At 38.0% G+C, this 27,810-nt stretch overlaps 2 protein-coding genes across 4 annotated transcripts in view; one reads left to right on the forward strand and one right to left on the reverse strand.

Annotated features, from left to right (window-relative positions):
• MYEF2 (myelin expression factor 2) overlaps positions 1–1,624 on the forward strand; it is a 31,739-nt gene extending 30,115 nt beyond the window's left edge. For all 3 annotated transcript variants that reach the window (XM_047863565.1, XM_047863564.1, XM_047863563.1), the window contains one exon: positions 59–1,624. In XM_047863565.1, coding sequence (XP_047719521.1) covers positions 59–222 — 164 coding nt within the window. In that variant the 3' untranslated portion in view covers positions 223–1,624. The remainder of the gene's footprint in view (positions 1–58) is intronic.
• SLC24A5 (solute carrier family 24 member 5) lies at positions 799–27,355 on the reverse strand. The gene is made up of 9 exons (XM_047863566.1): positions 27,235–27,355; positions 26,348–26,527; positions 8,829–8,912; positions 8,632–8,735; positions 8,196–8,296; positions 6,115–6,398; positions 3,839–4,045; positions 1,840–1,941; positions 799–1,121 (listed from the first exon to the last, which is right to left on the reverse strand). The coding sequence occupies exons 1-9, from the start codon at positions 27,353–27,355 to the stop codon at positions 799–801; spliced, it is 1,506 nt and encodes a 501-aa protein (XP_047719522.1).
• Positions 27,356–27,810: the final 455 nt, after the last annotated feature.

Raw genomic sequence — 27,810 nt, forward strand, 5'->3', positions numbered from 1 at the left:
TGTAGTGAGATGAAATCCACTTAAACTGACTAGTAATTTTATAATTTTTATTTCACAGGTCATGTAATGTTTGCAGAAATAAAAATGGAGAATGGAAAGTCAAAAGGCTGTGGAACAGTCAGATTTGACTCCCCAGAATCAGCTGAAAAAGCATGCAGAATAATGAATGGCATAAAAATCAGTGGCAGAGAAATCGATGTTCGCTTGGATCGTAATGCGTAATTTTAAACCGCGGTTGGAACATTCTTACATCTGTTTTGCTGAATCTCCTAGAAAAAGTCATTTTTTTTAGTAATACTGTATGCTTACAAAAGCTGTAAAAATGAACTTTTAAAACTCCCACCAGCTTTTAACAGTATAGTGTTAAATATACTGTGGTTTTTGTTAATCTCAAGTTTGGGTTTTTAAAGACAGCAAGTTGGTCATTCAGTTTAAATGAATGGTTATACTGTTTTTAATGAAATAAGCCATTTTTCTTGTTGTTACTTTCAGTACTACATAGTGGGATTTGTCCAAGTTTCCTCAACTTTTATCAACTTACTGTAAGGTAAAACAGATGGTTTTTTCAAAACTTCCATTTTATATATGTAATTGTCCTTGAAAAGAAAGGGCTCAGACAAATTAGGATGTGATTTTGGGTTGGTTTTAAATTACTTTTCTTTGGTGATGAAGAATTACTGTAAGTAAGTTTTAGATTCTGAAGTTCAGGATATTTTTTATTTGACTTAAATGAAGAAATGGAGTTTTCCTGCTCTTCCTTCTCCCATCATCCACGTTTTCCACATAACCCTATTAATATCAACCTCCACAGCCCCTTATTTTATTATTTCCGATGATTCCAAGTTCATATAGAACCGATAATGTGGTAATCCCCAAGTATAATAATAGGCAGACTACTCCCAGCTTTCTGTCTAGTTTCCAGCCATTGAAGTGAACTGCTGAAAAAAGGAAAATAATAGAAATGTTGAGAGAGATGGTTATGTAAGTTAGTCCTCTGCTGTTCACTTCTACAGGAGCTGATGCATTTATAAATGCAGTTTTAATAAACCATGGAACACCTAGGCACAGCATATCAAACACATTGGATCCCACGATGTTAGACATAGCCATATCTCCTTTGCCTGCAAAAACAAAACAAAACAAAAAAAAAGCATGTTGTTAAAATGTGCACACCAATGCTGTATTTTTATTAATAAGCTTCATAAAAAAACACTGGAAATTTTTTTTGTTTGTTGGTTTTGGAAAATTGTTATTAGAACAAAAGTCTTACTGAATTTGTATTTTTTAATTTTGGGGGGGTTAGTATTTAAAGTCTTAACATTTATTTAATAATAATTATCTTTATTTATTAAACCATTTTTCAATAAGGTCTGTAGATTACTTGTTGCTTTTCATTCTCATTTAATATGGTTAATTATGATTTAATGCACATTTCAGATGAGTATTATTTGGGGGTTAGATTTAGTGAAGTTAATCTGCAATTAAATAGTAAACCCTTCCTCTTGAGTCACTCTTTTTTTTTTCTTCAAAGTATGCTGAGGAAATTTTTTTTTTAATGTTTATTCATTTTTGAGAGACAGACTGAGCGAGGGGCGGGGCAGAGAGAGAGGGAGACAGAATCTGAAGCAGGCTCCAGGCTCCGAGCTGTCAGCACAGAGCCTGATGCGAGGCTCCAACTCACGAATCATGAGATCATGACCTGAGCTGAAGTCGGACGATTAACTGACTGAGCCACCCGGGTGCCCTGAGGAAATAAATATTTTTAAAGGTACTTTTGCTCAGTGTATTTCAGCCAGGTTTGAAGAATGGGCATTGCAGCACGAGGGACCTAGCTCTTACCTTTTCTTGCAACCAACACACTGGCAATCGTGTCTGGAAGGCTTGTTCCTGCTGCTAATAAAGTAAGGCCCATTACTGTGTCTGGAATTTCTAATGTTTCCCCTATAATAAACATAGATACTACAAGTTACAAATCTTATAGATTCAATAACCATTCTCTGCAGTTATTTCATATATTTCCTTCCTGAACAAAAAGAAAATAGGCATATTTAGATTTCACAACCAGTATGTACTTAGATTTCAGCTAGAAAAATATTTGAATAAGACTGGTAAATTGGGTAATACAGGTAGTACAGATTTTTAATGATAGATATCTAAAGATATTTAATAGACAAAATTCTGCTAAGGAATAATTCCCCTGCCTGATAATGCCTACCAAAGGTTTGGATGTTCACTATTAACTGACCAAGGTTGTTGCTTAATATATGCTAATGATAAGATTGGTTATTTTCTCTTTTGCAAAGCATTTTCTTAAAGTGGTCAGAATTAAACAAGTTGTTTATAGCTATTTTTAACCTATAAATGTGTTAACATGGTACACATTTTTTAGGTCCTACTTTGGTGATATACCTTAAACAAAGGAAAACAAAAATCGGGTTCTACCTGAATCTTCCTAACATCATGTTCCCGATTTATTAATCCTTCTGTTAGGTTTGATGTCAGTGCAGCATTTTCCAGAAATGTGTTCAGAAACAGAATCAGAGGGAAGTTAAATAAAAAAACATGTAACTGCTCTTTTAATGTTGCAATTGAATACTTACCTTAAAGTCTTTTTCTTAAAATGTCAATTAAAAGTACTTTAAGTAGCTGTTTATTGCATGCTTTATATATTGATATTGGAATTATAGTTGGTTGGTAATTTTTGTTACTGGTTTGCCAGAGTTCATATGTACATAAATAACACTAATATTTATCATCTTGGGGGCTGTTCTATGATCTGTTACTTGATTTTGCTCTTTTCCTGATTTCCTATTGTTAAGTATATTCTGGCTGAGAAAATTTGGAGAGATTTAATATGCAAGCTAATTGGACTTTTTCATCCTTGTCATTAAAAGAAAAGAAATACTCTGCTCTTTGCTAGCATGCTATTCTAAGTCATACATTAATTTGGGGAAAGTCAGAGATCGGCAAGCTTTTTTTGTAAAGGCCCATGTAGTAATTATTTTAGGCAATGCAGGCTATATGGTTTCTGTTGCAAATATTCACCTCTGCCATTTCAGTGTGAGAACATCCACAGATAATATATAAATGATTGGGTGTGATTATGTTCAGTAAAACTTAATGAGCAAAAACAGGAGTCCTGACGGTTTGGGCACACAGACCATAGTTTGCTCACCTCTGATATGTTCCTTTGGGTTAACCTTTCTGGGAGAAATCCTTGATTTTTTTTTTTCCTATGTTTATATTCAGTGTTTTTCTTTTGGAGTTCTGTGAAACTAGAGCTGATTATGGCCAGCAGTAATATTTAAATTTTAATCATGAAGGTAGTAGAAACCTAAACTTAAATTTTATTTTATGTACTTTTTACCCATTTCGTAGTTGGTTTGTATTGCCATATCCAAAAGCAAAGTGAAATGTAATCCAGTTAAACAGTGAGCATGCACTGTTTTCTCAAAATATTGTCCCTTTGCTATATTTTTCATTGTGGAATAGAATTCAGTGGATACAGCATATTGTAGACCCCATACAATGTGATTTAATTATTAGCATAATAGGACATCCTGTGTACTTGATTTCATTTATAAGAAGATCCCTTGACTTGTAACTCTAGGCTGTATAATATTTGAGAATATAGTTGGTATGTAATACACAACTTACAAACCCCTGAATGATCTTGCTGGTATATTAATATTTAATCTTTTTGTAAATAGCAGTTATCTTTAGTCTTTGTGGAAAGAGAAATTCCTCCTTAGCTAGACTTTTAGTGAATATAAGCAGTTCTTCTGTGAAACTGATTATTTTCTTTTTTAAATTGTGCTCTTGTACTAAAGATACATACCAGTTATTGTGACCATCCAAACCAGGATATATGTAAATGCGGATATCCATAGTGCTGACACGAAAAAGGTTATCATAAAGTAATTTTTCCAAAACTTTCTTCTACAGTCTGGTGTGGTTAGAAAAAGTAAGGTAATGATAGGAAGGGATAGTACCCAAAAAATTCTTTTTAAGTCTGCTTCAGGCATGTTGAAAACACTTGGTGGATCTGTTGAGGAAAAAATAAATGATTTTGAGTTTTCTCAAATGGCCAATTAAGTTGGAAATGTCCATTTAGAAAGCTATATTGAAATAAATTAGCTGTATCAGTTTCTAAGAGGCTATTTAAAACATTTGAATACCTCATTACTGATATTGCTGGCAAAAAGGAACTAATTGAGACTTTAGGGCAGACAGTATAAAATGCGATACTCAGCATTTCTTGATTTGGGACCTAAAAATCCATCAAAATATCTTGGATCATTCAGTAAATGTATTAGACATAATGTTTATTAAGTGTCAGTTGGACTTCTCTTGGTTTTCTACAATATGAATGGTTTTTAGTAACTTTTTTTGCTTATGGGTCTAACTTGCCTTCTACCTATTATAGCTAATGTAGTTGTCTCTGTCCTCCAGTATTGATGATGTCTCTAGCCTGCCCTGTGTATCAGATAATGCATACTTATGATGTATAAAACAATTATAGCATAATATTTTTATTAAGTTGAATATTCCATTCTAAATATCATTGTGATTTTTGGGGGGCTTCAAGTTTTCTTTCTTAACATTTATTTGTTAAACTTGGAATTCACTATAATTCTTAGGAAGAGCCTTTAAGAAAATAGGAACTAGTATGGAATCTACAATATAACTTATAAAACTTGAGTATGTTCTTTTATTTAATTTGTTTTGTTAAGTTAGTGGAAGACAATAATATATTGGATAAAAATAAGAGTTCACTTTAAAATTTAAAATTTGCATGGCATTTACAAAATAATGTACTATATTGTAATGTACCATAATAATGTAGCCATGTATTGGATCAAATTACATTACAACTAATGCCAGTAAAATAACTCATGAAAAAATTTGCAAAGCTTCAGCCAATGGACCATTAAATAATATTAGATATAATTTTAGTGTAATGAAAAGATTCTTTTGGTTCTTTTGAATTTCTTGTTAAAAAATTTAACTTAGCAATATGCCACTTGCACCTGAAAGTCTAGAAACTAATTTTTATAAGAAGGGGAAATGTCATGTTGTAATTTTTTTAGGTAGTAAATTAGAATAGCTTCCTAATGTACTTAGGTAAATTTAGAATCTGTTTCATACAACCACTTTGTAGAAAACTAATGCATAAATTTCTGTTTCTGGCCCTAGATGAACTTCTACTAAATGCATTTATCCACATGTTCTGCAACTGCTTCAGATGACATATTTAAAACTGGTTTTTCGCACACCAGCACTTTTTCCTAAATTCCAAATTTTTGTAAGTGGTGTTCCCCTTTTCTCAATCAGTCATGAACGAAGCCTCAGAATTTCCTCTGCTCCCTTTTCTGACCTGTACAGTCTTTCAGTTGCCCTACCTTGGTGATGCTTCCTCTGCATTGTCTCTTTTATTCCTACTCCTTTGCTCTGTCCAGGCACCTACCAAACACACCAGCTGTTTTAGTGGCTTCTTACAGACCTCCATTTCTTTTATCCTCTGATTGCCCTGCTCAGAAACCTGCAAAGATTTACATACTAGCATATAAGGCTCTCCTGTTCTTTACTATCAACCTTTAATCTGCTTCTTTAATGTATACATTCTGTGCTCCAGGTATGCAAGTTCTTGACCAGGCCTTTTGCTCATATTAATTCGTTGGCCATCAGTTTATCGAATATACTTTACTTTTACTTCTATGTTACTTACATAACAGACTTCTGTAACTGTTAATTATTGGTAATAAATCAGGCCGTCAGTTAAAATCTGATCTATTCCGCAAGGCTCAGTTTAAATGCTGCCTTCTCTGTGGTTATCTTTCCTAGCTTTTATACAAATTTTATACAGTCTGTCCCATTTAGGAACTACAGTTGTACTTTATTTTCTCCTCTTTATAGTACTTAAACCTTCGTATTCTAGCTATTTTCTTTTTTCTCTACAGTACTGGAAGATTCTTAAGGATAGGGACCACCTCTTCATCATGTCTGAATATCCACAGTGTCTTTTACATAAAAAGTATATAGTAATTGCTGAATCAAAATGAGACAAGTTTTTCTAGTGAGTAGATTTAATAGTGGGCATGATGTGCTTATTACCTTCAGAAACCTGACTAAGACCATGTAAACTTAAAGGAAGCTGAGAGTAGCCAGAATCGTCATGAAAAATCCCACTGTCAGTTCTTGATTGCCGACGGATGAGTGGCTGACCCTCGTCTTCCCATCCCATCAGTGGTTCTTGCTCACTTCTCCTCTCCGTAGTTTCAGCAAGACAAGTGCAGCAAGGGCTGAATTTCTTTATAATATATTGGTTAACTTTAATGTCAAAACACAGCACCAAAACATATAATCCATATATCAAAAGCAGTAAAGTTCCTTCATACCTATAAATTAGAGAAATTTGTGTATTTTAAAATAAAAAAAACAAAGGTTTTGTAGAGCTAGTAGTTTGGGGGCAGTATCTGCTTAATAATTTTCCAACACAGCAATAAAACAAGCAAATAATATTTCTAGGTGTATTTTGGTTTTATAGTTGTGTCCAAACTTGGCCACAGCATTATTACAAATTTATGCATAAAAGCTTGGCATTCATTTCTATATTTCAAATAAAACCAAGGATTCTAAATTCATTGTCTTCATTTATACTTTACAAATTATAGGCATAAAAAATGCTTTGAAAATAAAAATTGTAGACTTTCAAAATAAAAGTTAAACTAGTGAATAGTGATGGGAATTCTCCATCTCAGTTCATTGACAGCATGCATTCCTCAAAATATACAGTATTATAAAAGAATATGGTTTATCTGTTAGTTCATTTCAACTGTGTCTATTCAAATCTGGTGTAAGAATTTTGTGTAAACTGTTCAGAATATATAAGGCTTTGGGACTTTTCAGTTTACAGGGTTTTTTTTCATTTCTTGTTTTTTTTTTTTTTTTTTTTGATATAACTAAATTTGGCTTGTAGTCACAAGACAATAAGGATATTTAAAAAATGAAATTACATCATAGGCACTAAGAACTGTTGTCCCATACTCTGCTCTCCTAAAGAGTTGTGATTAGGTAATACCACTACATTTGAACCTTTCATTTACCTTTTATTTTATAGCCAGTGAAGCTCTGCTACACTGAAAGCACAGAATTCTTGTTTTCCCTAATAGAGGGAGCATAGGTTTGGATACTCTTAAAGTTATTGTCATTGTCCCTTTAGAGACAATCATTAGGACAGTCATTGTCACTTTAAAGATAACTGCTGAGTTCCAGAAGGATCCCTACTATAGCCAATAGGCTTTCTTTGGGGGAGAGACTAGATTTCAGGGTGATTCATTTAGAAATTCTGCTCCCTGCAAGATTTTAAGTTTCTTGTCTGCAGGTCTTATGCAGGGTTGCTAAGTTGTAATACTCCAGAAAGTTGTAAAACTCCAGTTGTAATACTCCAGAAAGGTGCCATTTACATTGTTTTTTATTTTTCTGGTATCCTGTAGCATTATGCAGTGCACAGTCTATATGGCTGTGCATTTTACATTCCTCTCCATCCCTTGTGACTCCTAGCATAGTGATAAACCCATAATAGATACCTGGTTCTTCTTAGTTGAAAAAGTTATTAGCTGTCCACTGAGTCACCCTCTTTTTCATTTTCTTGCAACAGCAAGACACTGGGAGGTAAAGCAAACAATTGCTAATACCTATATATTGTTGATTCTTAGAGGAAGAAGGCTATAGTTGTTGCTAAATGAACATCAGAGAGAGAGTTGGAAGAATTTAAAGATTTTAAAATTTACTTCCTCCGTCATTTCTCTCCGGTCTTGTGACTATGACCACTTCTAACCTAGGCAAGGTAAACCACCCAGTAGAAGAAAAGACCCAACTGCTGGGGCTTTAATTGACAACAAAAGGGGAGACTGAACAGGCTGAGGGGTGAAGGAAGGGTGGTAATGTCCAGTGATTAGTGAGACAAGGAGACTCACATGACTGAAGAACTTTCAAAGGGAAAACCCAACCAGCACCTGTGATGAGGAAGTTAGTTCAGAGGCATGTGGGAAAATGGTACCAAAGTGGTAGGTAATTGAGAAGTGACTGAAATAACATTTCCGAAAAAGAGATGTTGCTAAACCATTGGAATTTCATAAAAACCCTCTCTGTAATTGTGTTTTCCATAAGAGTAATGATCATTTCAAGCTTACCAGTAAACTTGGTTGTCGAATATTATGCCAAGAACTGCAGCTACACTAATTGCATATGCTGCACAGTCTCTGAATAAGGGCCAACATGATAGCGTTGAGGCCTGTAAAATGATAATTTACTGTTTCCATTACAGTGTAACTTCAAGTACATGCTTAGCACAATACTAAAACTATATGTTTGTTGCTAAATATTGTAACCTTTTGCATTTTGCTTAGAGAAGGAATTTTAAGAAAAACAGTGTTTCAGAACCTACTCTGGTTTTCATAAATTTGACCAAGAGCTATTTGTGGGTTAACTTTAAATGAAAGACATGTTTTTCTACTGATTAATAAATTTGATTGAACACATTACTAGTGCCTTGTTTGTTCTAGACCATAAACCATTTTTGTAATGTGTCAAGACAATAAATTTGTGGAGTAAAGTTGTTTTACATACCACATTAGATAGTAAGCCACAAGCTGCACAGATGCCAAAGAGGTTATACATTGCAGATCCAAGAATGGTGCTAATGCCAATGTCTCCCTTTGTGATAAATACACCTATGAGCAAGGTAATTGCTACATTAGTACTACGAGACTTGAAGAAGATAAAATCACATTGAGTAAGCAAAAAATATAAGGAGCGATATTTACCCAGGAAAGCAGTAACCAGCTCAGGAGCTGAACTACCGGCTGCCATAAAAGTTGCACCTGCAACATCCTGAGACAGTCCAAGGGCTGCAGACAAATGAAATTATGTGAAAGTGACAAAGGGAATGTCTCTATAACTAAACATTCAAATCTATAGCTTCACAGAAAAGCACTAACCGTGACTTAAACTGGAAAAATAAAGCATGCAGGTTAAAAAATTAGAGGAACCCAGTCTTGCTCTATCAATCCATTACTTAATGCTTCCTTAGAAGGGGAGAGAAGGCCAGAGACCAAGGGAGCTATACTGCAACTCCGTGTTCTGAATGCCAAGATGCAGGGTTTTGTGGGACCCAGAAAGAACTTCCTTTCTAGCTGGGTGGCTGTAGGTGTATGGCAACAGCCAGACTTCTTTAAAATAGTACTGTCAACAGGGCTCCTGTACAAGTTGATGAAACTGAGGTATCTCAGGAGTCCTAATCCAATTTGAAAGAGGAGAAAAAACGAATATTGGTAGTTTTTAAGATCTGTAAGTGAAGCTGAATTAGGATTATTCACAAATTGGCAATTTCAACTGTGTCAATACAAATGAGAGGAAATTAGTTCACTAAAAACCAAATAAGAATTACTTTTGTATAATTACAGTCTATTGATTTAAAACCTACAACCATTAAAATTTTAGAGTAGTAAGCCCAAGAAAATACTAGTATTCAAATCGTTTGTGTATATCCCCGAGACTTACAAGCACATCCACTGTCTTCAGTGATGAGATGAAGGGTCTTAGGAAGTTTTTGGCTCTTTCAATTTTAGAACTAAGGGATCTACTATGGGAAGGAGAAGAGAAAGTCATGTTGAAAAGACTACCTTGTTTTGGGAAGGCTGAGACAAGGTTGCATCAGAAATCCCCAACTAGGTTTTACTGGTACATTACGAAGTAGCCTATGGAAGTAGCATGCTTTTTTATTCTTGGTGTGGCAGATTGTATTTTACAAAAATGGCTACAGTATTTGTGTCCTGGTGATTTTCCAGAACCTTTCCATTCCCTGCCTCTCACCCCCCCACAAAAGTGGAGTTTCTGTCTCCCCCTGTCACCACTTTGACTAACATGGCAGAGCCATAATATTTCTGAGGCTGGGACATAAAAGGTGACAAAACTTCTTCATGGTTCTCTCTAGGGACCTTTGCCTTAGAGCCCTGAACCACCACACAAAACCCCAGCCACCGTGAAACTCCTGTACTGGAGATACCGCATGAAGAGCCCATACAGAAATAAGAGGTGCCTGAGGAACCCCTACTAGTTCAGTCCCCAAATTTTGAATCTCCCCATCCCAGGCACCAGACAAGTGAAAGAGAGGGAGCTTTCAGATAATTCCAGCCTTCTCTTCTGACTATAACTGCATGAGATACGTCAAGCTGGAACTAACAGCTGAGCCCAGGAAACCCTCGCATCTGTGAGAGGTAATAACCATGATAATTTTTTAAGCCACTGGTTTTGGGGTGATTTGTTAAGCAGCCACTGATAGAACACCTGGCTATTGTACTGAGTACCTACTATGTCAGATGCTTTTTGAAGTGCTTGGAATATGGCAGAAAAAAAAAAGACCAATGTTTCTGTTCCCGTGGAACTTTAATTCTAGGGAAAAGAAACAGACAAGATAAGCAAAATATGTGTTATGTTAGAAATAGCAGGAAGCAAAAGCAGGGAGTGGGGAGCATATAGAATGTCATGAAGAAAGGATTGTAATTTTAGATTGGGTAGCCAGAAAGGCCTTTGCGGAGAAGGTAAATTAAAAGTTTTCAAGTGAGAAAGCTAGGCACATATGTAGAGGCAGACTTCACTTTACTGTGCTCCATAGATACGTGTTTTCTACACATTGAAGGTTTGTGGCAACCCTGTGTCAAGTGTATCTGTGCCTTTTTTCGAACATCATTTGCTAATGTCATGTGTCTATATCACATTCTGATAATTTTCTCAATATTTCAAACTTTTCCCTTAGTATATTTTGTTATGCTGATCTGTGATCTTGGATGTTACTCTTGAAACTGTTGGGGTTGCCATGAACTGCACTCAGATAAGACAGCAAACTTAACTGATAAATACTGTATGTGTTCTGACTACTCCCCCGCCTGGCTGTTCTCCTTTTTCTTTCCCTCTCCTAGGCCTCCCTATTCCCTGAGACACAATACTGAAATTAGGCCAATGAATAACCAACCCTACAGTGGCCTCTAAATGTTCAAGAGAAAAGAAGAGTTGCAAATCTTTCACTTTAAATCAAAAGCTGGAAATAATTCAGCTTAGTGAGGAAGACATGTTTTAAGCAGAGATTGGCCAAAAGCTAGGTAGGCCTCTTGTATCAAACAGTAGCCAAATTGTGACTGCAAAGGAAAAGTTCTTGAAGGAAATTACAAGTGCTATTCCAGTAAACACACAGAAGGTAAGAAAGCAAAAACATCCTTATAGCTAATATAGAGGAGATTTTAGTGATCTGAACAGAAGATCCAACCAGCTACAATATTCCTTCCAGCCAAAGCCTAATCCAGAAGACGGTCTCTCTTTAAGTCAATGAAGGCTGAGAGGGGTGAGTGAGGAAGCTGCAGAAGAAGTTTGAAGCTAGCAGAGATTGGTTCGTGTGATTTAAGGAAAGAAGTCACCGCCATGACATAAAAGTGCAAGGGGAAGCAGCAAGTGCTGATACAGAAGCTAAAGCAAGTTATCCAGAAGAGCTAGCTAAGATCATTAATGAAGATGGCGAAACAATAGATTTTCGATGTAGACAAAACAGTATTCTATCGGGAAAAAGGTGCCATCTAGGACTTTCATAGCTAGAGAAGACAAGTCAATGTCTTGCTTCAAGCCTTCAAAGACAGGCTTTTGTTAGGAGCTCATGCAGCTGGTGACTTTAACTTGAAGTCAATGCTCATTGGCCATTCTGAAAATCCAAGGCCCTTAAGAATTATGCTAACTCTATTCTGCCTGTGCTCGATAAATGGAACAATAAAGCATAGATGACAGTATATTTATGTACAACATGGTTTATTAAATGTCTTAAGACCACTGTTCAGACCTGCTGCTCAAAAAGAAGATTCCTTTCAAAATATGGCTGCTCATTGACAATGCACCTGGTCACCCAAGAGCTCTATTAAGAGATGTATGATAAGATTAATGCTGTTTTTATGCTAACACAACATTCATTCTGCAGCCCATGGATCACCATTCTAGATCCCATTAAGAACATTCACGATTCATGGGAAAACCATCAAAATATCAACAGAAGAGGAGTTTGAAAGAATTTGATTCCAACTCTCATGAATGATTTTGAGGGTTTCAAGACTTTAGTGGAGGAAGTAACTGTAGATGTGGTAGAAATAGCAAGAGAACTGGAATTTGAAGTGGAGCCTGAAGATGTGACCGAATGGCTGCCATCTCATGATAAAATTTGAGTGGGTGGGGAGTTGCTTCTTATGGATGAGCAAAGAAAGTGGTTTCTTGAGACGGTGATGATGCTGTGAAGACTGTTGAAATGTCAGCAGAGGAATTAGAATATCACACAAACTTCGCTGATAAAGCAATGACAGGGTTTGAGAGGATAGACTCCAATCTTTAAAGAAGTTCTAGTGTCAGTAAAAGGCTATCAAACAACACTGCATCCTACAGAGAAATTGGTCATGAAAAGAAGAGTCAATCGATGTGGCAAAGTTCATTTTTGTCTTATTTTAAGAAATTGCCACATCACCCCAACCTTCAACAACCACCACCCCGATCAGTCAGCAGCCATCAACCTTGAGGCAAGACCCTCTACCAGCAAAAAAGATTATGATGCACTGAAAGCTCAGATTCTGGTTAACATTAGGTAAAAGGTTAGATAAGGTAAAACGTAATAGGTGGCTAGATCATGTAAGACTTGTGAATCCTAGCAAGGATTTTAGCTTTTATTTTGAAAGATATGGGAAGTGTGTGTGGAAAGTCATCCACCTCCTTCTTGCCAGTGATGCCAGCCCTAGTCATGAGGTTATTTGGTCTCAAGAGGCCTAACCAGTTCTATCTAGTCTGAGCTATTTTGCCACCTGTTAAGCCTCTGTTGTGAAAAGTCCTCTTAGGATATGTGGAATGATTCCTCACTATTTGCCTTTGGTCATGTTGCTTGATGAACAGGTTGCAGTGATGAATGAAGGCAGAGAAGTAATATTGTGTGCAACACAGTTCATAACATTTCCTTTGCTGGTTAGAGTCTATCTATCTATCTATCATCTATCTAGCTGACTCTGTGCAAGACCAAATTGGCCATAAAATTTTTTTTTTTTTTTTTTTTTTTTTCAATGTTTATTTATTTTTGGGACAGAGAGAGACAGAGCATGAACGGGGGAGGGGCAGAGAGAGAGGGAGACACAGAATCGGAAACAGGCTCCAGGCTCTGAGCCATCAGCCCAGAGCCCGACGCGGGGCTCGAACTCACGGACCGTGAGATCGTGACCTGGCTGAAGTCGGACGCTTAACCGACTGCGCCACCCAGGCGCCCCGGCCATAAAATTTTAAAATAGAACATGATAAGACATATTGCTCTGTGCTTAACTTTGTTCATTTCAGGAATGAAGTAAATGATATCTTACATTCATAGTATACAATTCACTTTCATATACATAATTTAATAATCTCAATTATCCTCTGATATGAGTGGTGGTATTTCCATTTTACAGATGAGGAAACAGGCCCAGGAGGTTAAGTAACTCAGTTACATGGATAGTAAGGATCTTATATGTGAGAAGTTAGGGCATAAACTCCAAGTCTGTTGTTTCTAAATCCAATGCTATTTCTATTTCACCACAGAAACCTAATGTAAAAATGGCACTAAGGCAGGCCAATTATAACATGTTGGGCGACTCAGTTATTTTCTTTCCTGCCTCATGGCATGGGCATATAACTACCCCATTCTATTCTTTCCTAGGGCAAATAATAGTTACTGGGAGTCAGGGATACTTTGGAAGTTTTCTAGCATATTCCAGAGAATGTATAAATTTAGTGATATTCGATATTAGCATGAATTCTCTAATTAAATCAGGGCCTGATAATATGTGGATGAAGTTGCAAAAGAAACAAATGCTTAATTTTGAACTAAATGTCCAAACTTGGTGCAGCTCAATAGTAAATGACCAATCTTTGCTTAACGCTAGTTTAAGAATGCTTCATTAGAAAAATTCAGTCTCAGGAGGGGAAAGGTGATCTGTTGAGCTGTTTGTCACAAGGAAGGAAAATAAGTGACCCTTTTGAACACTTTCACTATCAAAAGGTAGTAACAAAAAAGCGTGTTGCTATTCATTGGGCTCTAATTGAGTTATGAAAGGAAAGGTTCTGTAACGATGGATGTATAAAACTTCAAAGATATTTTAACAAGTCATATCTTAAGGTTCTAAGCATATTTTGTAAAATGGTTTATACCTTTGAACTTTAGAATAGACTGACTTTGTCTTCGCTGACCTTTGGGTAGCATTTCTCTCTGCGATAGTTTATTATTAAAGATAAATTGTTCTGGTTTTTTTCCCCCCAGAGCTATTACTTTTTTCCTCTTTATTACTCTAAAGGAATAATCACATTTCCTTCAGGATATAGGAGAACTGTTCAAGGTGAGTTTTCTTTATAGGTTTAGATATCGTTACATTGTTTATATAAAGTGCAACTTTATGATAATGACCTGTGGTCTATGGGGACCACAACTTAAACCAAAATTCATCAGACTTTTTCTTAGACATGTTCTCTTCTCTGATGCTATGTTGAAAAGCTTATGACAGCTTTTTAAAACTCTCTTCTGGAAAGATAATATAGTGGGAAGAGTTTTAAACTAAAATGGAAACCTGTATTCTGGCCCTGCCTGTACTTAATATGGGATTTTAGACACGTTATTCAGACAAGCCTTACATTTTGTCATCTGTAAAATGGAGTGTTGGGGGCGCCTGGGTGGCGCAGTCGGTTAGGCGTCCGACTTCAGCCAGGTCACGATCTCGCGGTCCAGGAGTTCGAGCCCCGCGTCAGGCTCTGGGCTGATGGCTCAGAGCCTGGAGCCTGTTTCCGATTCTGTGTCTCCCTCTCTCTCTGCCCCTCCCCCGTTCATGCTCTGTCTCTCTCTGTCCCCCCAAAAAATAAATAAACGTTGAAAAAAAAAAATGGAGTGTTGGACTACATACTCTTTGAGGCCTCTTCTAATTTTGTCAATTTTTATCAAAATGTAGGATATGGATTCTATGCTTTTAGACTCTATGCCACTTTTTATTGTTAAATAAATTTATAATAAAAAAACCTCCTACATTACTGAAAATTTAGGAGATAGTGTGGGAATATAGAAGGGGAAGAATCACTTACATGTTTACCATTGTGTTTTAACCACTGATATCATTTTAATGTATCTCCAGCCCTTTCACAATGCACATTTTAATAGTTATAAGCATAAGCTATATGTAATTTGTCATCCTCTAATACAATTTTAGAAACTTTCCAGTGGCAGCAAATTTTCATGCTTTGTGAATGGATTAGGATGACCAATCAAAGGTCATTCAGACCCACCTCCAGTGACTGGGATGGTAGTCATCCTGAGTAGTTTTAATTTCGGTCCAGAATGAAGTGTGACAGCAAACCAAGGTGCTTTATGATTTGCAAAACTGTTCTAACATTAATTTCAAATATATTTTTAGATTTTTTTTGAGTACAGCTTTAACATCATAGGGATAAATGCCTAGCTTCCCAATGTACAACATATATATATATTCTGTGATGTTTTTAGCAATAAATAAAAACATTTTGATTTCTTTATAGTTACCACCTCATATTTTATCTGAGCTATGAGGGAATAAATTCTGAAACCCTGTGTAATGCTTTTAAATACCTAATTCCACTTATGAGGACTCCCTCCAACCTCCAATCTAATGTCTATAACATTATAGTGATTTTCCACCTGGCCTAAGCTTATCATATAATGCATGTATAAGACACTTTATCTCCAAACCTCACAATTACCTCAGTTTTGGCTCCATAACTTGCCCAAGGTCACATAGATAGTAATTGCAGAGACGGGATAGACACCTAGATCTTTTTTACTTTCAAAAGCTACTCTTTCAGCTATCCATGTAGGTAAAGCAAAGAGATTAATGCATGGCTTTATTATTATTGTTATTATTACTATTACTATTATTATTGTTGCCTGTATATGCAATAGCATCTTGGTAATACCCAGACAACTTGGCAGTTACTCAGATCCATATACCTTGGGTAGATTTAGATACAGTCCAAGGGGACCACAACTTAGAGAAAAGAAACACAAAGAAGATGAATATGCTCTTAAGACGAGCATGAATGCCCTTGTGGCAGTGAGAAAGCACGGTTCTTAGATTCTTTGTTCTTTGGGAAGGCTTGGCCTCTGTAAATTTCATGAGGATTAAGAATCAAACAATCCCCTGAAACTGTTGGCTATCCAAATGCCATACCCACGGAATTATTCAACTCCCTTTCACTTTTATCCATTTAGAACCAATTCCACCTGGAATTAAAACTCACATTTCTCTCTTATTGTCTATTTCTGAGACATAACCTTGCAGTTGAACATGGGCAAACATGGTTCAAAGCAGAGTGAATAAAAAAAAACCCTTTTGATAACAAATTAGATATTTTATTTAAGTATGTTTCCCCAACACCTTATTAAGATCATTTTCACTTAAGACATGTTATACCTCAGGGCGCCTGGCTGGCTCAGTTGGCTGAGCACCTGACTTCAGCTCAGGTCATAATCTCATGGTTCGTGGGTTTGAGCCCCATGTCAGGCTCTGTGCTGACAGCTCAGAGCCTGGAATCAGCTTTGGATTCTGTGTCTATCTCTGTCCCTCCTCTGCTCACACTCTCTCTCTCTCAAAATAAATAAATAGGCATTTAAATTATGTCAGGGTCTGTGCTGGCAGCTCAGAGCCTGGAGCCTGCTTCAGATTCTGTGTCTCCCTCCCTTTCTTCCCCTTCCCAACTAGCACGTGCTCTCTCTCTCTCTCTCTCTCTCTCAGAAATAAAGGAACATTAAAAAAAAAAAAAGATGTTATACCTCAAAGGGTCAGCATGGTGGAGGAATTAGAATTCCTAACTGAGTAGTATATTAGTGTAACATTTAAAAAGATAAGTGTCGGCGACACCTGGGTGGCTCAGTCAGTTAAGCGTCTGGCTTCGGCTCAGGTCATGATCTAACAGTTCATGAGTTCAAGCCCCACGTCGGGCTCTGCGCTGACAGCTCAGAGCCTGGAGTCTGCTTCGGATTCTGTGTCTCCTTCTCTCTCTGCCCCTGCCCCACTCATGCTCTGTCTCTCTCTCTCTCAATAATAAATAAACTTTAAAAAATAAATAAATAAAAAGACAAGTGTCTTAGCCAGCTCATTGTGGACTTTGGGCTATATCAAATGACCAATTGTAGGGGGTCCTCAGTTTTCTACGAAGTTAGCTTGAGAAAAAGTAAAGAAAGCTACTGTAAACAGTGGCTAAACAACTCTAAGAGACCCCTACTACATATCGAAAGTATACATAAAAAGGATTTATTTTGGCTTTATGCTTAATGTTTGTGTTTCTAAAACCAAACTGCTTATAGAGATGAGATCTAATAGTCTTATCTGGGCTATAATTTAATTTGGTTTCTATTATATTTTTAATTTATATATTAATTTATATTTAAGTTAAATATTAAATATACTTTAAAGATATCACTTTTTAAAAAAGAAAGGGTCACTAAAGATTGAATAAAATCATATGGATTTTAATGTAAAAGAAATAAAAGGAACCCTAGACAGAATATTCCAGAGATATTTGAAGTATCATTTAAAGTTGTTACATGGATTATTAGATTAGATAAAAGAATGGGTTTCATAAACGTACTTCCTCTTGCTTTTATTTGCCTTAAACTTGGTTTTCAAGGTCTAGCAGATGCACTCTAGACTTGATATTTGCCCCAAACATATCCATATTGACTTTGATCACTCACCTTCTGCACCTTCATTTTTGCTGAGTAAAGAATTATAATCTCTGTAGTCTGTTCTTTTTTTTTTTTTAATGTTTATTTGTTTTCGAGAGAGAAACAGTGAGAGCCAGGGAGGGGCAGAGAGAGAGAGAGAAAGAGAGAGAGAGGGAGGGAAGGAGACAAAGAATCTGAAACAGGCTCCAGGCTCTGAGCTGTCAGCACAGAGCCCGATGTAGGGCTCGAACTCATGAACCATGAGATCATGCAGTATTGTGATAGACCATCCAACAAGTATACCATAGAGCTTTTGGAAGAAAGAAGAAACCCCAAGCAAACAGTACCAGATGTGACTAGCTTTACAAACCAAGCATGGGAATTTTAGACAGTTTCATAAGTCAGGCTTACATGAATGAACAGAGACCACAAAGACCACCCCCCCCCCTTTCTTCCTTGTCCTCATTTGGAACCTGTCTGTTTCTGTCTCTGTCTCTGTCTCTGTCTCACACACACCTCAGTGTATCCACCCAACTCCGGGTCTAGGGTAGCACAACTGGTGGGGATAAGGGAGCTCCCTTAAGATTATTCTTTACCCCATTACCTCTAGCTCCCTTGATCTCAGATAATATTCCACCTCTGATGACATCATTTATAACCCCTTCCCCTGAATCCTCTCAATTCTATTTCCCAATTCAGAAACTGGGTCTTATCTCTGAAGGTAAAATGCTCTGGACGCTAGAGTGTGATTTTTATTCCCTCTATGATGTGGATTAATTTCACTTCATTCCTCTATGTTCAATGAATCATCATTAGCCTCTTATCCGAGAGAACCTCAGTGGATATAAAAGAAAATGGGATTCGAGGAAGAGGGCACAGGAACAGCATTTCCATATTGGTGCTACAGAGTAAAGATGACAGCAAAATGTCTCGGGTTGTCTAACAAGAGGTATGTGTTGAGGGTGGGGTGGGGAGGAGAGTTTGTGTGGCTTCTGTGATCATAAGTAGAGCAAGGAGAAAGAAAAGAGCCTTGCTGGAAGAAGCCTCCTGTGGTGGTGACTCTAGAGGAAATTGCCAGATCAACATAGATAGCTACAGACAGAAAAAGGGTCCAGGGTGGGTATCAGCAAGAGGGCTGGCCTCTACCATGTCCTGCTCATCCTCTGCATGGAGAGTCCTGAGCTATTCTATCTTCATCTGAAGACCCTTCCATTGACCAAAGAACTACTACTGGTGGCTTGAGGAGTGGGTAATGAGGTGATGGGGCTGGGGTGGGCCAGGGTCCTGTCAATTCTCCCATCATGTTCTAGGTTGGGACTTATAACATGCACCCTACAGAAAGTCATTGCAACCTATGTGATGATTTGGTTTCACAGTACCAGACTAAGATCTCATGGGCATTCTAGGCAACCAAAGGCTTAGGCCTCGGGGTCTAATTATTGTATTTGGCAAGTGTTTATAACATTAATTTACAACCTCCAATAAGTGGCTGAAAGTCTAAACTGATTTTTTTAAGCAATTCAGTGGATTCTCTTTATTTTGTAGTATACTTCCTCCATAGTTACAATGAGTATTTGATGCTGTTGTTGGTTCTTTTTGTCAAAACTCCAGTGCTGTTGGGATGAAAACACCCTTTAAAACTGTTCACGGGTTCCTTGGGTGGCTCAGTCAGTTAAGCAACTGACTCTTGATTTTTGGCTCAGGTCCTGCGTTGGGCTCAGTGCTGGGAAAGTGTGCTTGGGATTCTCTTTCTCCTTCCTCTCTGCCCCTCCCCCACTTGCACATGCGCACTCTCACTCTCAAAATGAATAAATCAACTTAAAAAAAAGACTGTTCAAATAGAACAATTCTTCTGAAACAACCGTATTATGGCTGCTAACCTCAAAGAAGGATGTGTCAAATTATATCAGAGCAGTTGAGAATATTGTTGGATGTCAGCATTGGAGAGGGAAGGCTTTATTGGCTGGTCTTAGGTAATTATGTATCATCTCAGCTTCTCATCAGCAAAACCAAACTCATAGAACTGACTTTGTGGGGTTTCTGTGAAGAACAAATGAAACCGTCTCTATTTAATTTAGAGCCATGCTTGGTCTTCTATAATTGTTTTTTGACAAATAGCTAATAACTAAATATATAAATAAATAACAACACTCCAGCACATTGTGGAATGCTTCAGTAAACTGTTTTCAGGATTACATTAATCCTTATTAGTTGACAAAATGGGTGGAATTATTATAACCCAATGCTCTTCAAAAGAACTATGGGGAAATGTAAAGTGTTTGCAGACTTTTCTGAGGCTAGTTTCTGTGGATGTAAACAAATCCCAGGGAAATTGTTTTTTATTGCTGATGTCCTAATTTGGATGGACTATGCTAGACCTTGAAAAGAGAAATGACAGAATTAATTTATAGGCACTTAAAAAATGAATCAGGCCAGCACTATTTCTATCTCATTTTGTTGCCAGTATTTTCAGCACTCAAGACCAGGGTCAGTTCTCAGCAGCTGAAGAAGATTTAGCAGCAGCGTGGGTATCCATCAATCACACATGTGATATTGTGATTTATAAGAAATACGTATTTGGTCATTCAGACGACCAAAATATATTTCTCTCATATATTTGGTCTTCAGCCACAGTTACTGACTCATGCTCCCAAAACCCTTGGAATTTCCTAAGAATTGAGAGTGATGAAGGCATCTTTTGTTATGTTAACAAAGCGACTTTTGGACCCTACCTAAGAACAAACCCTGTAATTAGAGGGTTAGAACTTTCAGTCCCACCCTTGACCTCTAGGAAGGGGAGAGGGACTGGAGGTTGAATAAATTGGTCAATGATTTATTTGATCATGCCTATGTAATGAAGCCTCCATAAAACCCAAAAGAACCTTTCGGGGTTCAGAACCTATCTAGTTTGGTCTCAGTAAAGGGGGATTTGCTGGAATGGCCCTGGCTCACAAAAGCATTTGGTTTGGGAAGAGAAAGGATGAAAGGAACTTGGTATCTGGGTGGCCACGCGGTCAGATTAGAAAGGCAACAGAAATGTGGGTGCTAAAGGTATACCCACATAAGGTATAACCCTGTGGAAATCACTCTGAAAATTTGAAAGGTGCATGAAAGTAGCAGCCTATAAGACGAACTCCCATTTTGGAAGGCAATTGAAATAGGTAAGTAGATATCCCTGTGTGCTCCTTTGAGATGGCTACCTGGGTTCATGGACTGAGTGGACATGAGGGTCTGGAGCAATGCAAAGATGGGCTGAATCTAGACACATTCTTCTTGTATCCCCAGAAACACAAAAATGCCAATAAGAACTGTTCTATCTGCCAACAAGAGAGACAGAGACTACAGAGGGCTATGTGGCAGATTCCCTAGTAGGAAGGTCCTGACCAAAGCTGGCAAGAAATATTGATACTGGTAGTCTTTGGGGCCTAAAAGTGGGTCCTGACAGGAGTATTCACTGCCTCTGCAATGGGCTTTGCTTCTCTAGGATTAGATGCAAATGCTCAAAATACTATACAAGAACAGGAGCCAAAGATATTGCATTGATTTGGATTGCTGACCATTTCTCCAGACCAAGGAACGCATTTTACGGTCCTTGATATCTAGCAATAGGCAGAGAGAGAAGCTTGATAGAGAATCGGAGTGGGCAATTGAAATATTGGTTATCGAAAATGGGGGAAGATAAGGGCACTAAGGGTTGGCCTATAAGCCTTCACCAGTGTGTGCTCACCCTGAACATGAGGCGTCCTGAAGAAGTGTCCCCCCACTAAATAGCTTTCTGTTTTCTGGTGGATCTGGGGAAGAGTGGGAGGGGGAAGGTGTTGGTATTCTTTCTTCCTCACATCACCTTAACTTTGTTGTTTTGTGCCCTTGCTAGATGTAGTGGTCAAAGGACCGGGGCTGCAGCCACAAGGGCTGGAAGCAGGGAGGATTGCTAAGGAATGGTTGTCTTCAACCTTTGTGTCACAATCCCTAAGGGTCTGGTGGGATAAGAGGCACCGTCGCCCCATCTGCCAAATTGAGATTAACAGTCAATTCAGCCATATTGTTTGTGGTAAAAATCACTCACTAGTTGTGCACCTGTATGACCTTAGATTGTGTGATCAGGAACGGACTGAAGGCGGGCTATTGCTAGTATTGCTTGCCTGCATGCAGTGTAGCTCAGCACTGTGGACTAGGTAGTTAGTTACTAATGAACTGAATGAGAGTCTAGTAATGTGCCAGTATCTTTTAACTTCTATGATTGTTTTGCTACCAGGGGTACGTGTTTGAAGACCAGGAGGTGGGCTGCTGCGATGTTGTGATTTATAAAAAAATAGATATTTGGTTTTCATCCATAGTTCCTGCCTCAAAAGCCTGCTCCCAAAAGTTCCTGCTCCCCAAAGCAGGAAATTCCTACCTGTAGAGCTTGATAAAGTTGTCTTTTGTCATTTTAATGAGGTACATTTTGGGCCCCAACTGTAGAGGGCTGCTGGTTGCCAAGGGAACAAACCATGTGATTAGAAGGCGGGAACTTTCAGTCTCACCCACAGGTCTCCAGAGAAAGGAGGGAGGGCTGGAAGCTGAATCAATTGCCAAAGGTCATGATGTAATCAACAATGCCTATGTGATGAAGCCTCTGTTAAAAAACAAAAAGCTGGAATTTGGAGAGCTGGGAGAGTGGCATGTCTGGAGAGGGCATACCTCATACCTTGCTTCATGTTTCTCTCTTCCCTCTGGCCGTTCCTGAGTTATATCCTTTTGTAATAAACTAGTAATCTAGGAAGTAAAATGTTTCTCTGAGTTCTGTGAGCCACTCTACCAAATTAATTGAACCCAAGAAGGAGGTCATGGGAAACTTTGATTTATACACCCAGTTGGTCAGAAGTATAGGTAACAGCCCAGCCTTATGACTGCTATCTGAAACCCAAGAGGAGGGTTGTTGGAACTCCCAATCTGTAACCAGTTAGTCAGAAGCATAATAATCTGGGCTTGCAAATGGCATCTGAGATCAGTTGGGGATGGGGAGGGCAGTCTGGGATCTGATGCTATCTTTGGGTAGATAGTGTCAGAATTACTTGCTGTTGGGGGAACTGCACCCCCCCCTCCCCTGCCAGCTCCCCTCCCACACATTGGAATTGTGAACCCAATTCTGGACTGAATACCAATTTACACATTCATAATAGCTACTGTATTATATTTCACAGCAAAGAGCGATTCACTTGTCTGCTGCTGATGTTTCAAAGTAATTCCACAAGTGGCCTAGTGGAAGTCATTATTATAAATATTCTATGAAGTCACTTAATGAAGATTATTTTGAAGTAGCAATCTAAATTTTAATGCAGTTGCTTCTGCAAGGCTAGAAAAGTTATTTATTTATTTACCACTCCCAAGACAATTTTTTATAAACAAAATTCTTGATGAATTTATTCTTTTAGTCAAGGTATAGTTTGGAAATGTGAAAACAAAAAACAAAAAACAAAAAAAAAAGATCTTATGTGGATCCTGAGAAACTTAACAGGATCCCATGGGGGGAGGGGGGGGGAGGAAAAAAAAAGAGGTTAGAGTGGGAGAGAGCCAAAGCATAAGAAACTCTTAAAAACTGAGAACAAACTGAGGGCTGATGGGGGGTGGGAGGGAGGGGAGGGTGGGTGATGGATATTGAGGAGGGCACCTGTTGGGATGAGCACTGGGTGTTGTATGGAAACCAATTTGACAATAAATTTCATATATTTAAAAAAAAAGGAAATGTGAAAACAAAAAGAAAAAAAATTTTTTGACTTTTCTATTTTCCAGGAAGAGAAATTTTCAAGGTGGGACAGAGTACCTTGAATTTAAAATTTCTTAGTGTTAATATAATTAACATAATCTATGTACATCGTCTAATTAAAGGTTCACTACTGGCACAAGGATGAACAAATAGATTATCACAACATTTAAGAGTTTGGAAGCAGAGGCACATACATATATATAAGAATTTAGTATATGAAAATTGATTAACTTTCTGAAAAAGTAGCACTGAATTCTATAGCAAAACAAATTCTTGGTGAAAGAAAGAAAGAAATGTAAAAAAAAAAAAAAGAAACTACACGTAACAGAAATTATGATAATTTCTCTGACCTGGAGATAAAAATTTCTAAGTGTAAAACCAAAAGGAGAATCATAAAGGAAAATATTTATAAATTTACTTAAAATATGTACACTTCAATGTGATAAACAAATTACAAAAACAAACAACAAACTATGAAAAAGCATGTGATATAGAAATGATATTAGAAAAAGGGTTAATATCCTTATATTAAAATAATGTCTTGGAAATCAGTAAGAAAAAGACAAATACCCTCCTGTCAGAACATGGGCAAAAAAGCACAAAAGCAAAACCACAAATTGCAGTAAGCATGAAATGTTTACAACTTCACAAATAATTGGATCAATACAAATTTTACAAAATGACATTCCATTTTAAAGCAATTAACAGACATTTTAAATGATATTATTCATGGTTTTCTGGAATGGAAGTTATCCCACATTCTGGAGGTATAAGTTGGCACACCCTTTTTGTGAAGTGCTTTTGGTAATGTATAAAATAAAGCTTAAAATATGCATAGCTCTGCATCTTTATCAATAAACAATCAGAGAGGTTTGCAAAGATCTTGTACATGTATGGGCACAACATTGCTTAGGATAAAAAAATTAAAAAAACACAAATGTTCAATGAGATTAATAATTTTTAAAATTATGATAAATTTTTACTGGGTACCTACCATGTATAAAACCCAGTGTTAGGATCTTAAATCATTTGGAAAATCATGCTACCGTTAAAAATCATGTTTTTGAAGAGTATTTAATAATATGGGGAGATGTGTAGAATAAAATATATGAGGAAAAAGTGTGTACCTTTGAGTGTACTTCAAACTGTATATATAGCAAGATCTAAAAGGTCAAAAGAAAATACACCAAATGGTAACTGTGGGGGTCTCTGGGTGATGAAAATGTAGTGATTTTACTTTTTTCTTCTATTTTTCTTGCATTTCATCAATCTGAGTAAAAATACGATGTGAAAGTAATTTAATCTCTATTATAGAAAAATATTGATGTCAATGTAAAATGGAATGTCAATATAAAAATGTATATATTTATACTACTTAAGTTAAATAATAATAATAACAAACATGCTTACCTGTTCTATAAATTTTTTTCTTTAAACGAATATGTGTTGAGAGCCTCTGCTCTTTCCAGGTCCTGTTTTAGGTCTTAAGGGTACCGCTATGGTGCAGTGAACAAGAGAGAGAAGGACTAGCATTTCAGTGGGGTTGGGGAGCAGGGGCCATGGGAAAAAGGAGAGTTAATATTCTAGCTCTCTCTCTCTCTGGGAAGAAATGCTAGCAATCTGTGTGTGTGTGTGTGTGTGTGTGTGTGTGTGTGTGTGTGTGTGCATGTATGTGCATGTGAGATGGGGGGAGAGGATGCAGTTTCTGTGCAATCCTGTGAGTATGCAGTAGGAAACCAAACCCTTAACTTTAACCTTCTCTGAAATGAGCGCATTCAACCAATGAAACCAACCAAGCAAGAGACAGACTGGAAACTTCTGCTGGCCTTTTGCTTATATGGCCTGAATCATCACTGATATCCTGATTTTAGGGACTGGTATACTGATGAAAGGGATATGCTCAGAATTGTGGACAATGTACCTGGCCGAGGGGATGGAACAGAGGGGCTTAGCCTGGCAGATCTTATTTTCAGAAACCTGAAAGTGAGCTTAACTTTTAATAACTGAATTTACAATTATCTGATGCCTGAGGTCACTTTACATAGGACGCAGGACTTATTTATTTATTGGTTCATAAACATCAGTTACTTTCCTTACTGACAGAAGGCTGAAAAAGGAAATGGGGAGGAAGATAGTCCTTAATGTCATTTGTTTACCATCTACCTTTAAAAACAATTACGATTTTAGAGTAAAACAGAAAAAAAAAGTTTTTGAAAGCATAAAATGGCAAGCATTAGGAGTCTCTTGTATTAGGGGTACACACCAAGTGCATATATGTGGAAACTTGGAACAGTTTAGAACGAACTGCCAGCCAGGTAGTACAGCAGACAAAGAGTTTCTGGAGATAGTGTAATAAAAATTGCTGGGTACTCATTTAAAGATGCTCTGCTGCACGTGAACCACCAAGAAAAACCACATGCAGGCCAGTTCCAGAAGGTAGGGGCCCCACAACACAGAAGGCCATCTCTGCAACCAGCTGAGATGGACAGAATTGTTGCTGAGCTGTTTTAAAGACAGCCACGTGGGGTGCGTGGGTGGCTCAGTTGGTTAAGCGTCTGATTTCAGCTCAGGTCATGATTTCACAGTTCCTGAGTTCGAGCCCAGCAACAGGCTCTGTGCTGACAGCTCAGAGCCTGGAGCCTGCTTCTGATTCTGTGTCTCCCTCTCCTTCTGTCCCTCCCCTACACACACTCGGTCTCTCTCTGTCTCTCTCTCTCAAAAATAAATAAACATTAAAAAAAAAATTAAAGACAGCCACGTATTTGTGGCACAATTAATTTGGAAGATGATGGGGGAGATTTCCAGCCACTTACATTCGCTGATGATTTCCAGGGAGGGTAGGAAGTACTCATCACAGACAATAGACACGGCCATGAACATGTACAGGATAATTAGGAAGTAGATTACAATGCCTCCATCTGTGCGCTCCTGTTTTGTGAAAAACCCTTCAGGAAATTCCAGGGATGGAGGTACAATGCATTGGGTGCTATTTCCTGGTAAGAAAAAGAGGGAGAAAGTTTGAAATATGTTGGTGTCACTCGTTCCAAGCCCACAAGGAGAGATTTCTCAACAAAACTCTTAAGTGTGGGGTAACAGTGGAATTTCAAGAACCCTGGTGAAAATGTATAAAACACTTTTGAATATGATGCAGCTGTAAAGTTTAAAAAAAATAACCTTTGGGACCCGAAAGAGATGCTTTAATGAAATAAGCTGATGATAGCAAAAGAACTACAAGAAGAAAAATTATGAAATCACTCTTCCTTGTCTGCTTTCTTTCTAGAAGGGAATTTTGAACCCCTCTTCCTCCTCAAAGAGACATTATGTCTCTGATGAGAAAGATTTCTAGTATCTGTACAATTTCATTTTCCCATCTCAGAGCCCAAAGTTGTCCACAGACCTGTGAAGAATCCTCCACTGTTGCAGAGAATTTCCAAGACGAAAGAAGATTTTTTTTTCATGATGAAGTCTCTAACAATAAAAAACTAGAGACCCGCCTGTTTTATGCTGTCTGTGAATTATCTCTGAGCTATCTTTGAGAACTTATTCGAGGCATCAAAAGTGTTTGATATTCTTCTAAGTGCTAAAAGTCAGAGGAGGAAGCATAAGCCGAAGTGAGTCAAGTGAGAATTTTCCTCTCTTTGTCCCTTTCATCCATATGTGACAACAGCAGCAGGGGCAGCTGACCCCAGTGTCCACCTACCTGTGGCCCTCGGGAGACGCCGGGGCAAGGGTGCACCTGAAGAAGGCAAGTGTGTGGTGGCCCAGAGGACGCCGAGGAGCAGAGCCCTTCTTGCCCACCGTTGGCCCCCTTCGGTCTGCATTTCTGCCGTGCTCTCACTGCAGTGTGCCGCTTTGGGAAGGGGGAAAGGGAGGACTAAGCTGGATCATGTGAGGAGTCTCCTTCCTGTTAGCTGCCCTGCTGAGAACACATCTCAGCAAGGCCTGTGCAAGGGGGTGGGGTGTGAAAGGAACCAGACAAGCTTCTCTGATCAGAAGCCCCAAGCTCCAGAGAGGCTGGAGGAGGTGGGGGGTGGGGTGGGGTGGGGAACAGACAATTCTGTACAGCTGTAGTTCCTGAGGGCAGATTCGGGCAGCATGCTCTCTAAAGCACGGTTTTATTTACTGGTCTTCATAGTGGCTGTGTTTTTGACTTTTCTCTAGATTTGGAAAGGTCTGAGTTTGCAACTGCTTCCGTCTCCCTCACTTCTAGAAGTTGCCAGGACTGGTGTTGTGAGAGTTCCCTGGTGAGACTGGCAGCTTGTTATATTTGTTTTTG

Source organism: Prionailurus viverrinus, chromosome B3, assembly GCF_022837055.1.
Source record: "Prionailurus viverrinus isolate Anna chromosome B3, UM_Priviv_1.0, whole genome shotgun sequence".
NCBI classification, from domain to species: domain Eukaryota; kingdom Metazoa; phylum Chordata; class Mammalia; order Carnivora; family Felidae; genus Prionailurus; species Prionailurus viverrinus.

Coding starts and splice junctions, on each gene's coding strand:
- SLC24A5 (XM_047863566.1), bottom strand. CDS start 27,355: ATGCAGACCGAAGGGGGCCAACGGTGGGCAAGAAGGGCTCTGCTCCTC. Junction 26,528..27,234: donor GCGTCTCCCGAGGGCCACAG/GTAGGTGGACAC, acceptor TTTTCTTACCAG/GAAATAGCACCCAATGCATT. Junction 8,297..8,631: donor GTGGCTTACTATCTAATGTG/GTATGTAAAACA, acceptor ATCATTTTACAG/GCCTCAACGCTATCATGTTG.